Here is a 12525-nt window from a genome sequence, read left to right on the forward strand (position 1 = left end):
TTTTCAGTAGAAACAAAAGCAGTTTTGGAGAAGAAGAAAAAAATAACTTCTACCCAAAAGCACTTTTGAGAAAAATACACTTAAAAACACTTATTAAAAGCTTGGCCAAACACTAATTGCTACTCAAAAGTGTTTTTCAAATTAATTACCCAAACACAAACTGCTTCTCACCAAAAGTACTTCTAAAAAAAGCACTTCTCAAAATAAGCTGATTTTAGAAGCTTGGCCAATCAGGCTATTAGCCATCTTTGTAATTGGACAAAGACCTTTTGTAGTGAGCAGATTTAGGGAAATTACAGAAACGTGCCTGATGGATTTTCACATTAGGGACAGATGGATGTAGCCACAATAATAGTGAAGATTGAAGAAAGTAATATCTCTATAGCTACTCAGCAGTAGTAATACTTTTTCTTTTTGAATTTGAAAGGAGGTGTTCTACTTCCTTTAACAGGAATGTCCGCTTCATTCTTTTAGTCAGTAGAAAGCAAAATTGAAGACACAATGACTCACTTGAGGCATGATCAAGATCAACTACTGCATTGTGTTTATGTTAGTGATATCATAAATTAACTATTTCTTCAAGGCTCTCAATATAACTAGTATATTCATCAAGATTAGCTATACCGAGGCATACATAGGAAGAGTAGCCGCACCTTTGAAGTAACAAAAGAAGTTGGCTCTTCCCAATGCCTCTACATCTTGGATGAGAGGGCCCATATTCATGCATACCAACAAGCAAGCTCTCTACATGCTTGTGATGAGAAACCCAAGCAAACAAATTTGCTACAGCATGTAAACCTGCTATTTCACTTGTTCTCTTGCTCGCCAGGACGCCGATATGGCAAGTATCTGTGGTCTTTTGCAGCATTCTTGCGCCTTTTCTTCTCGATATATGCTTCCAGTTTGCCTGATGCTTTGAGTTCCTTGTATTTCTCAACAAGTTTGCGCTGCCGAATTTCAGATTTTTTGAGGTAATAAGGTTGTTTCCCTTGCTTAGCAGCTTCTCTCTCTTTCTTCTTATGCTCTGCCAAAATCTCTCTCTCAGTGTGTTTCAATCCTGCCGATTTCAATTGCTTGTCAATCCAACCAATGCGATTTTTCAGTTCACTTATCTCTTCCGGATCATTTGATTTCCTCATTTGTTTCTTCAGATCCTCTTTTTCTGCTGGAAGATCATCCTCGTAAAGAAAATTGTATCTCTTTTTGAATCCATCTTCGTCAAGCTGGCCACATAAAGACTCAAAGCGAGGGTCACGAGTAACCTTTTTAGGGACTTGGATAATTTCCCTAAATCTGCTCACTGGCTTCTTGCTACTCATCTCCACTGGCCTGTTCTTGTTTGCTCGGCCACTTTTTCCTTCAGAACTAAACTTCCTATACACTGTATCCGACCCATCAGACCGTGCTCTCTGCAATTCCTCAAAGGTCACATCAGCAAGCTCCTCCTCTATCTCCTTCTCCTCCTCATCTTCAGACGAAGATTCATGTTCATCAGAGTCTTCAAATTTGATTTTACTTGAACTTGCAACAGCTGGCCTGTCTTTTCTCATCTCAACAGTTTGATTCCGCTAGAGAAAAACAACTTCAGAACTTCGCTGCACAGAGATGGAGAAGTTAGAGGAGTAAAGAAGAACCTCAACAACAGTAGCATATAACACAAACCACTAATTAAAACAAAAGAATAAGTATTCTGTCCAGTATAGAGAATAAGCCAATGCTAATTCCAGAAAACATGACTGAAATGCAAGTAAACACTTAAATCTAAGTCAATTAATTTTTTCTTTGATGACAATGGTGTTTGATCCAGCTTGCAGCACCTTAAGAGATAGTGCATTCAGTTGAACCAAGTTTTTCCGACAACATACATATTTATATGTGAAAAGCCACTAAAATTTCAACAAATATTTAATTATCAACCCATAATTTAAAAAATACGATGTGACAGTGCTAAGAACTTCAAAACTAGAACTCTTCAAGCTTAAATTCCTGGATCCACCTTTGAGCACCTAGCTCGACTAATCCACCAAGCAGCCTACTAAACCTCCCACAAGCAGAAGTGCCAAGTCTAGACCTACCCACAGAGTGTTGTAAGTAACTAGGAAGTGAGTTTGATATCTCGATGTTACTACTCCTATGCCTCGGGGACTTTAAGTCAATTAATTCAACAGCTAGGATACATTTAAACAGACGAAAAGCAAGATTTTCAAAAGAAAAATTGAAAAGCCAACACAAAATGAAATGCCATTCTGAAACCAAGACAAGTTCTTCGTATCATAATAATGGCAGTCACATTCTATTTCAGCTAATGCAAATAACGCTTAAAGAAAACGACAATAAAGAATGAGTTTTTGACAAATTTCTCATACTTCCTTTAACAGAAGATGCATACATATAATGAAACTGGGTAAGCTTTAAGACACCAATTCACACAAACAAAATCAACAAAAAGCAAAGTTACATCAATCCAATCATCTAATATGAAAAAAACAAAAGAGGAATGCGAAATTTTCACCTTCGGTAAGAGTGGCGTGTATAGAGACTCGAGTTGATGATGTCCTAAGGAGAGAGAGAGAGAGAGAGGGGGTTATAGACAAAAACCCTATTGACGGGTTAGGCTCGGCCCAATTCATATGGTAACAATATACAAGAAATTGCAAAATAAAAAATAAAAAAGGCACAAAAAATTATTCCCCATCAAAATTTTATTTAATTGTATAATTTAATTTAATTTAATTTTGTCTAATAGATTTATCTAGCTGGACAAACGTAAAACTAGACCACCTACAACTCTAGTCGTTTGGTACGATGGAAAGGCAAAATAGTTTTTGGGATAATAATTTAGTACCACTTTATTTCTTGTTTAGTTACTAATCCTGGGATAAGTTATCCCAAAATTAAAATAAGTATTAGAATAACTTATACATGCCAGAGGATGGAATAGATCCCAAGATAAAGCAGCAAAATTGACAGTACCAGAATTAATACAACATACCAATCAGTCAAAACGATAAATATCAAAATAACTAATTTCAGCATAACTTATACATATGAAAAGTATAATAATCTCGGGATAAAGTTTTTGATTAACTTTATGACATGTTTGGTTTGGAATATTAGCTAATTCCGTGATGACTTTTACACTAAGGGGTCATTTGGTATGAAGTATAAGAAGGTATAAGGGTGATATAAAAATTTAATACCACCTTAATACTCTATTTGGTTAGCAAATCAGGTATAAGTTATCCCGGTGTTAATTTTAACATTGGGATAACTTATACCTTATAGAAGGTGGGATAATTAGCACCGGTATAACTTATACCTTCTTCTTAGAAATTATGCAATTGCCATTCTTAATACAACATACCAAACAATAAATAAACAACAATCCCAACATAACTTATCCCAATATAATTTATACCGGCATAACTTATACCGGTATAAATTGTATTCCAACCAAACGACCCCTAAAATAGTAAAATTAGATATCCCATATAGAAGGTGGGATATTTAATCCCGTGGGATATCCCACACTATAGAATATCCTGGGAGATCCCACTATTGTACCAAACAATTCCTTATTGCTATTAGCTTTTCTATGAAAGAAAAAAGATGCCTTACTTACGTCCAAGTATTATACAATGACAATATAAAGAATAAAAATTCGCGCTCAGTGTAAAATGCTAAGTCCATGGCAAATGAGAACAGCACAGAACTAGCGGAGTTCTCTCTTTACATATACAACATAATCCAAAGATTTAATTACATATAGATACAACATAATCAAAAGATTTAACAGTGTCTGCTGCTATTCAGTGCCTCCATCCCTTTGAATGGCCATCCTCCATATAAGGCTCAAGAAAACCTATAAACCGCATATGCAATGGAAATGTCTTAGTCACACCAACTAATTTTGAAATAAGCAAACCTTACTTTTCATTGACATGTAATCTAATGCTCGTGGAAATCTAGTAATCTATGTTAGTCTTATGTGATATATAAAGTAAGCGTAGCCTTGGAGTAACAGTAACTCGAGCCGTGGAAGCAGCCATTAATGCTTGCATTAGGGTAGGCTGTCTAGGGTGCAGCCCTTCCTCCGACCCTACATAAACGCAGGATGCCTTATGCACCGGCTGCCCTTTTTTATGTGATATTTAAACAAATATAGGAACCTTTAGCACTGCGTACGGGTGTATGTACCTTACTTCCATCTTTGGACCACCGTGCACCATAACCATTAGCAACTCTTATCTCAAAAACAACCCCATGTGGGGGAACAATATGCACATTTATCCAACAGCAATGAGTTATTAAATCACTGATGACATCCAGGGCGACCCTATTTTTATCGGAATCTGAAAAAGAAAAAGTTGAGATAGTAGCTTCTTAAGAGGACAAAATAATCGCACAAAGAGGATTCTTGCTAGCAATATGTGATTTTATTTATATTTCCTTCCCCACAACAGAGAGGTGCAACATCTTGTAGAGCGAAAGATTACTCCACCTGAAGGCAAAAAAGTCAGCAGAAATAAAGAGTCCAGCTAAAATGCACCCATGTATAGCACATTATTGGTTTGTCTCATGGGACAGGTGATGCCAGGAATTGGCTTCTAGAAGCACAATGATACTCGCAAAAGAAAATTAAGAAGAAAAATAACAATCATAGCTCAAGCATTAGAATCTCACATGCAACTCAAGAATGTTTAGATTGTATGGCCCTGGAATGAGGAACTAACCACTTCCAGAAAAACTACCCCAGTAGCTGTCGCTGCTCCTGTTTACATGCTTTGACATCGCTCTAGCTCCATCGGTCAATGTAGAACCTTTAGCCTGTTTCAAAGACAAGATACCTTAGAGTTACTCACCTATGCAAATATGAGCAGATCTCATTGGAATGCTCCTGCTAACAGTAGATATGAGCATTTTTCTAGCATTCAGTATTGCCAGTAAATCCATTGGCATACCACATGAGGAGATTGTAATGATTTAACTCTAGTTACCTCTCCTAGCTTTGGATTAGGACCAGGTCTGTGCTAAGCTTCATTAACTGTTTTTGCTATCTTCTTCCTCTCCTACTTTTTTAATAGGTTAACGTATTATCCACCATCCCTCAATCTATCCCTCCCATAAACACAAAATATTAGTAAAAAAAATGGAAAGCAAAATGGTATATATTTAAACATTGGATGAACATTAGCAAAGATTCTCAAATTATTTCAGTATAACGAGTTCAACTCCTGTCACCTCTTTCTATCAAGTGGACCTTTTAAAAATAACTAACTTGTGGTGACTTATCTGCCATATGAAATCACAAGCAGAAGAGTTTGCTTCTATTAGCCAAGAAAATGCAGCAAAGAGAAGAGGTTGATGGAGCTTCAGAAGCCATGTAATACAGTTTTCTCTTCTTGCTCATCTTAATGTCTCAATTTACTTCTACTGAAAAAATGCCATCTCAGTTATCCTTTACTTTCAGCAATTATAATAACAGCAAACAGTTAATTTTCAAGGAAAAAACTTAGCTACCGGCAGGGACTATTTTGCATGGAGAAAAACCAACAACATAGTCATCACGTTGTATCATACATTTGGATTATGTGGCAACAAAAATGATGAAATTAGAGTAGATGCTGCCGGTGGAAGTGCCTCAGAAACTGTTCCAACTGTACATACAAATCCTAGAAGCCTCTGAACACCTGCATAGCTCAGTTCCTGAATGAAATTAGAGACTCGAATCAGGAATAGAAAAACATCTCGGCTATCTCCATATGTTGCTGATGAAACTTTGTAGTCTTAACACAGATGTTAAAAATTGGATTTGATCCCAAAGCAGCTATACCAAGGGCAAACTGGTGCACTATTAAAGCACAAACAGTTGTAGGAGAACAAGCGTGTTACCGATAATAGAAGATAAAATTTGTGTGTGATCTCAAAGCAGATACACCTAGGGCAAATTTATGCAATATCAAAGCACATACAGTTGTAGGACAAGCAAGTTAATAAGAATGAAGAGGAGCAGAGATGCAGATGGACAAAATACAAAGAATTGTTTAGAGAATCTGAGTTGTTCTTGTTGGATGATTTGATGCAACTTCTCAGAAACATGTATACAGCGGCTATCAAGTGGCTTACAACACCCATAGAAGCAGCGTCAAGTATTGAAGTAGTAAGAAATCATATGTTATGTGAATTAAGGACAGTATACATCCAAATCCGCTTTCTGAATCTATTTATCTTGTGAAAAAGACCGGCCCCCATTACAAAAATAGTTGGCTTATGCATATCACTCTCTTGGACTACAAAATATGTTACTACATATATGAGGTGGATTTGGAGAGAAGGGAAGGTCAGGAAAGTATTAAGTCCTAGCTTTCTCTCAGGGAAGGTGTCTCTCATTTTTGGGACCAGCGTAGAAATATCTTTATATAGATAGAACAAGTTATTGAAAAAAATAGATCAAAAACCATTTCTAACTTTCAGGAGAACACAACTGCAGTGGTAGCACTATGTCATTTTCACATGATCTAATTATTGAATCTCCAATGTCAAGATAAGTAGAGCTGAAAGCATACTCACAGAAAGCATGGAGCCCAGACAAATGGAAGGCTGAGAAACCGGCTTCTCAACACAGATAGCGAGAACACCATTTGACCTTTCTTTCTCTTCTGAGTAAAATTTACGGTAAACTTGGACACCTGAAATTTGCATGTTTAAAATATAGCATTCACATAAGGAATATCCATCAGAAAGAGTTATGAATTGATTATCCATTTTACTCATTGCAAGCATTGAAAAATTAGCTAGTAGCAGAAAGCAACAAAGTCCAGTATATTATTAGCCTCACCATCTCTCCATATATACAGATAGAATATGGCTCTACCTATTAATGGAAAACAAGACAAATGAAGGTTTTCACCTTACATATCAGTTATCACTTGAACATATTGCTTTCCACTTAGCAAGCTCTTGAGCAGATGAGGTCCTCAAACGGTCCCATTATATTCCAATTTTCTCTAGTAACCTTCAAGAACCAACTATAAAAACTTGGCTTTTGAACTCTGATGGCAAACAGGCTATAAGAAACCAAACTAAGGATGACAGTAGTTATTTAACAACATTTCTTGTTTCGAACTACAACATATGTGTCTTTCACTCATTAGAAACAGCTATACTTTTTTGGGAGTTAAAGGTAGCAAAATGGTGAGTAGCATCAGATGCGAGTTGAAAAGAGATTGAGAAGGGAAGCCAGGATTTTTAAGATAGGGATGAGCAACATGTGTACAAGCATGCATTACCCTGTAGGTAAATTTCCAAGGAGCGATGCAGGGAGGAGAACTCCCCTTGACTGTGGAGAGTGGATCAAATAAACAATGATCTAACAGATGATATTACTCTTAGTTGCGAATACAGATATTTGGTAAACATATAATCATACAATATCCTTTAATCATCTTCCAAACATATTAGAAGTGCCTACAGACGTGCAAGATATGGAGTGAGAAGTAACATCCTCAATACTATATAGTAAGAGATTTTAACCTTCTTCAACAGTATCCACTCCAGGAAGAAGGTCTTGAAGATTCTCTGCTTCTAGCATCTCACAAAATGAATGATAATGACGGACATCCTGCAAATTGGCATTTTATTCAGTTGACTATAAGAAGTACCAAGGTGATACATAAAAAAAAAATGTAGACGTCGAATGTACCTGAACTTTAAGAAGTAAACATTTATTGAAGAGGATGAAAGCTCCTGGTTTAATTCTAACATCCAAAAAAAGACATCATCTGAGAGAGGAAGAGGGAAGGAGAAGAAAACGTTTTTTAGAAGATCAATGTATCAAAGCTGCTTCCAGTCATTTTAAGCAAGTTTCTACTTTTAAAATGAAAGGATAGCTCTCGAAGTTGAATTGTGGGGGTTCTAGTGTCAAGTCATTTGAAGAAAAACCAGGATTAACTTTTTGGCAAAGCACTAAAAGTGGTTTTATTATAAAATGAATATCGAAATGTTACTGGAGAAAAAGTGAAACAAATAATACAAGCAAACATGTTAAACAGAAAACTACTACTAACAAATAAGGTCCTCGTGATCTAAAACATTAGAGATGGAAATTCTTCCTTTAATGATAACTTTGATTAGGTTCAGTATAATACAACCATACAAGACTCCTTCAGCATGCTCTTCAGAGCATCAAATTCATATGACAGGGAAAATTAAGAGTTAACCAAAGATAGTTTTGCTAATGGATGCTAAGAATAGTATTTTGGCACATGATTTGATTGATTGGTAACCTATTTTGGCATACAATTTAACTGATTGGCAACCTTGACAGTTAGCATTAAGCACAACACATTTACCAAGTATACGGTAGTAGCAAGTCATAATGAAGTCATACTTATTATAATGTCCAACAGCACATCTTCCTTCAATTGTTTTCTGCCCATCTGCAGATAATTTGAAAGACTACGACTGCTAAGAGAAAAATGCATTAATGTTTCGCCAAATAAAATCTTTGACGAAATCGGCATATGATGTTTCGCCAAATAAAATCTTTGACTTCCTTTTCTCGTACCTGTTTGAAGGCTCCTGCCTCTACCCATTTAGTAAAATAATCAGTAAATACGAGCAGAAATTTTACCTGTCCTTTTGCTCGTGGTAATGGACCCACGATATCCATTACCCATTTCATGAATGGCCATGGTGCGATGACCGGATGTAATAATTCGCGGGTCTATGCATGTTGTTACCGTACCTTTGACATTTATCACATTTGGCCACGAAACTTTCCGCTTCTTCTTCCATTTTTGGCCAGTAGTAACCTGCCCTGATTAAAGTTCTTATCAATGATCTTCCTCCGGCGTGATTTCCACAATGTCCCTCGTGTATTTCCTTCATCACGTACTCTGTTTGAGAAGGACCGAGGCATCTAGCTAAGGGGCCACCGAACATTTTACGATATAGGTTGCCTTGATTTAAACAGTAGCGAGCAGCCTTTTTGCGAAGTGCATGGGCTTTTTTCTTGTCATCAGGGACGGTTCCATACTGCAAAAAGCTACAATCTCGTTCCTCCAATCCCAAGTTAAATTATTAAAATTTACCTCATTCTTGTCAGGGTCGAGAACTGAATGAAATAAATGAATAACTGAGGTGTTTGCATCGCTTGCCACGTCAGCCGCAGATGCGAGATTAGCTAAAGCGTCTGCTTCAAGATTTTCATCCCTTGGTATTTGTGTAACTTTCCAGGTTTGAAATTGCTTTATTAACTCCCGCACCTTTTCTAAATATTGCTGCATCCTTGCTTCCCTGGCTGTATAAGTCCCCAGCATTTGATTAACCACGAGTTGTGAATCACTCTTGATTATAATCTGGTTTATGCCAAGTTCTCGTGCCAATTTTAAACCTGCAATCACAGCCTCATACTCTGCCTCATTGTTAGTTATTGAATGACATTTGATAGCCTGTCGAATGATTTCACCCGTAGGTGGTACCAAAACAATCCCTAAACCTGCTCCTTTTACATTAGATGAACCATCAGCTAGGGGTGTGCATTCAATTTATCGATTCGATTTTGACCCTTATCGATTATCGATTTGTACATATGCTTATCGTTATCGTTTCAATAAGGTTTCGATTTTTTCGATTTCGATTTATCGATTTTTGGGGCTTATCGATTCGGTTATCGATTACACCAATAAGAAAATTTGCGGGATTCCACGGAAAGTATATCGCTTTAAACACGCCTAACTAATATGGACCAAAAGAAGCTAAAATAAGACGAACACCGTTTATAACATAAAAATTGTGTCAACAAGCATATGCAACGAAACTAAAGTAAGGGATCAAATGTATGCCACCAACACTCCAACGGTATAAAAAAAAATACATCATCACGGCTAATTCTATTTTCCATTAATTTGAACTTCATTCCCTTTAGCTTTAAATATGATCATTCCTTAAATATGGTAGATGAAATAATAGGGTTAGGGACATAGGGTAAAGGAAAGGGTANTTGACGATAGCATATGTCTCAGAAAAAGGGGTAATGTGATTAAACTGACTTTCTTGTTGGATCGACTGGTGGTATTCGGGTTTGCTTGGTGGCACAGGGAAATTTTAGCGTATCCATCGTGGAATGATTGGGTATTAAAGGTGTGCATGTGTTCGGACGGTGAAATTGGGATCGGATATGATGATTCATGTGCCGTGTGGATGTGGAGGCGGAAGTTCTCATGTGCAGGCTATGATGTGGTTGTAGATCGTGTGTATCGGCACTGTTTAGCAACTACCGGGATTTGGAGGCCCGAGTGGATCTTTCTTTGCTTGGTATGTTGGATTTTGGATATGATGTTGGGGTGTAGACTGGTTGTCTCAGTGTTGGGTTATTCTGGACTATTGCGCTATGGGCTATGCCGGAAATGCCACGGGATGAGTGGCGAGGTACGTTGGGTTATGTTCTAGCAGAGTGGTTTATATTTCAAGGATCCAGCGGACGGCTGGGAAGGATTGCTTTTCTTAATTGGGCCTTCGTGATGGATGTCAGTGCAGAGGTTTCTACCATTGATCCAGTTCCGATGTTGAGGGACTTTTCGGATGCGTTTCTTGTGGCCGGGCATGTCGTCGGGCAAGGTTGTGGATTTCGGTGTGTATTTTGTGCCTTGTATCATATCGTATAGCATCGGCAAAGTTATTAAAGTGGAAGGAGCAACTTCAGGCCTCCTTGTTAATGAGTTCGTTAGCAGGCCAATGTGGATGCGTGTTCTAGCTTGAGTCGGCTTGGTTGGCCCCGAATTGTATTGTTGAGGGATAGGTTGATTCTATCGTTATTGAGCTTGTTAGTGATCTGGGGAGATCTATGAGTTACTTTTTGTGTTGCGAGACGTTATTATTTGTTGGTTATGGGCACATATGGTGCGGTTTCATTGGGGTTTCATAGTGGAAGTTGAGCCGGAAGAGTAATTGGGAGTTGCTCGGTGAATGACGTACCGGTTATGTTCTACCGGGTTTGCATGGTGTATGTTATTTTTTTCACCGTGGGTGTAATGATTTGCTTTGGTTCCAGACATCAATTGAGCATGGTTGTGGATTTCGAGCATAGTGACTTGAGGTGTTTCATGTGGAGCAGTATTTGGATAGGATCGCGCGTTGCAGCAAAGTTGTGTGGAAATATGACCTTGCGGGTCAAATTTGTGTGTTCTATTTCTATGATGTGAGACGGGTTCTCAGCCATGTAATGTGATGATATTGGTGAGCTTGCGGTACGACTCTTTCGTTTGAGTCAGTTTCATGATGTGAGTATGTTCGGATTGTTTCTTATTGGTGCGCGGCTGCGCAGTTGTGAGGAGCACTAAAGCCATAAAATTGTATTCTCTTTTACCCGAAAAATTCTATAATTCTTTTGCTGAGCTTGAAGATTCCTTTCATCAAAGCACAATCAGGAGCCCAAAAAGTCGAAAAAAAGAATGAAGATAATTTTTCAAGTCAAACAACGGGACTGCATAATTGCTTAGGTGAATTTGTGGACAATTTCGCGTGAAAGAATGACATTGCCACGTGTACCGTGAATACTGGGCAGCTATAGCATTACGAGCAATTCGAATGAAAAAAGCTCAGAAGCTACGGGCGACTAAAAGGAAGCCTTCGAGGATTCCAGCTAGCACATGGAATGATGTTTACAATCGTTATGCACAAAATTGAGGATTTGAAAAAGATATTATTTCACGACATCAAAAAGAGAAAGAGTAAGTCGAGGATGGGCTGAAAACGAAAAAGGCTCCGGTAAATTACATGTACGACCAATCATGGGACCTGCGGGAAGAGACTCACTAGTCAAAGCTCGTGGATAATCAGCAGGTCGATCACAGGATTCAAGGAATAGAGAGTCAGGCCATCTCAAGATTTTGGAGTGACCGAAGGACGTAGAGCCACAGTACAAATGATATGAGTTAAAGGCAAGGTTTGGAGGTTTATAATTTTCAACGTCAGCAATTGCTGAACTCGTTGCTGTTTTAAGAGCATGGGAGATAGGTCACGGTGGCCAGGAAATGAGAACAAATCCAAAACAACAAAACCCTGATTATTCGGTTGCGAATTTTATAACGACCATGTCCAGGCATATCAATCGCAACTTCAGGTTTTGTGCAGGGTAAGTTGATCATTTGTAAAACAAGGATATCTCACTGAACTATTTAGTGAGAAAGGCAAACAAAGCATACATGGAAGAACAGGTTAGGAGCCTCCAAAACCACCTTCTCCAAGAGACTGTCAACGTATAATAGGGTGAAGAGATCAACGACGTATCATATAAAAAGTTTCTAAAGTAACAATTACCCACGGGAAGCGGCCTCGACATGTCTTGGAGGGAGAAAATATTACGTTCGATGAGCAGATGCCGAGGGTCTATTAACTCACAATAACGACGCACTGTAATATCTTTACTTTATATGACACTTGATGTGAAAACGAGTTTTTAATTGATCCAGGTAGTTCCGTGAATATTATTTTGGTAAGAGTATTACGTAAGATGCAAGCTGA

At 37.9% G+C, this 12525-nt stretch overlaps 2 protein-coding genes across 2 annotated transcripts; both read right to left on the bottom strand.

Moving 5' to 3' along the window:
* LOC109235202 (ribosomal RNA processing protein 36 homolog) lies at positions 383–2610 on the bottom strand. Its single transcript, XM_019401248.1, has 2 exons — positions 2513–2610; positions 383–1595 (listed from the first exon to the last, which is right to left on the bottom strand). Exon 2 carries the CDS (start codon positions 1548–1550, stop codon positions 807–809), a length of 744 nt encoding a protein of 247 aa, XP_019256793.1. The 5' UTR covers positions 1551–1595; positions 2513–2610; the 3' UTR covers positions 383–806.
* LOC109232827 lies at positions 3810–8889 on the bottom strand. Its single transcript, XM_019398543.1, has 9 exons — positions 8814–8889; positions 8390–8438; positions 7703–7757; positions 7534–7621; positions 6571–6689; positions 5581–5706; positions 4734–4827; positions 4198–4352; positions 3810–3890 (listed from the first exon to the last, which is right to left on the bottom strand). Exons 1-9 carry the CDS (start codon positions 8887–8889, stop codon positions 3810–3812), a joined length of 843 nt encoding a protein of 280 aa, XP_019254088.1.

Source organism: Nicotiana attenuata, chromosome 1, assembly GCF_001879085.1.
Source record: "Nicotiana attenuata strain UT chromosome 1, NIATTr2, whole genome shotgun sequence".
NCBI lineage: Eukaryota > Viridiplantae > Streptophyta > Magnoliopsida > Solanales > Solanaceae > Nicotiana > Nicotiana attenuata.

Excerpts from the sequence above, each read along its gene's own strand:
- LOC109235202 (XM_019401248.1), bottom strand. The coding sequence starts at position 1,550 with ATGAGAAAAGACAGGCCAGCTGTTGCAAGTTCAAGTAAAATCAAATTT.
- LOC109232827 (XM_019398543.1), bottom strand. The coding sequence starts at position 8,889 with ATGAAGGAAATACACGAGGGACATTGTGGAAATCACGCCGGAGGAAGA. Across the intron at positions 6,690-7,533 it reads AGTGGATACTGTTGAAGAAG|GTGTCCAAGTTTACCGTAAA; the intron begins GTTAAAATCTCT and ends TGCAAATTTCAG. Across the intron at positions 4,353-4,733 it reads GGGTAGTTTTTCTGGAAGTG|ATTCCGATAAAAATAGGGTC; the intron begins GTTAGTTCCTCA and ends TTTCTTTTTCAG.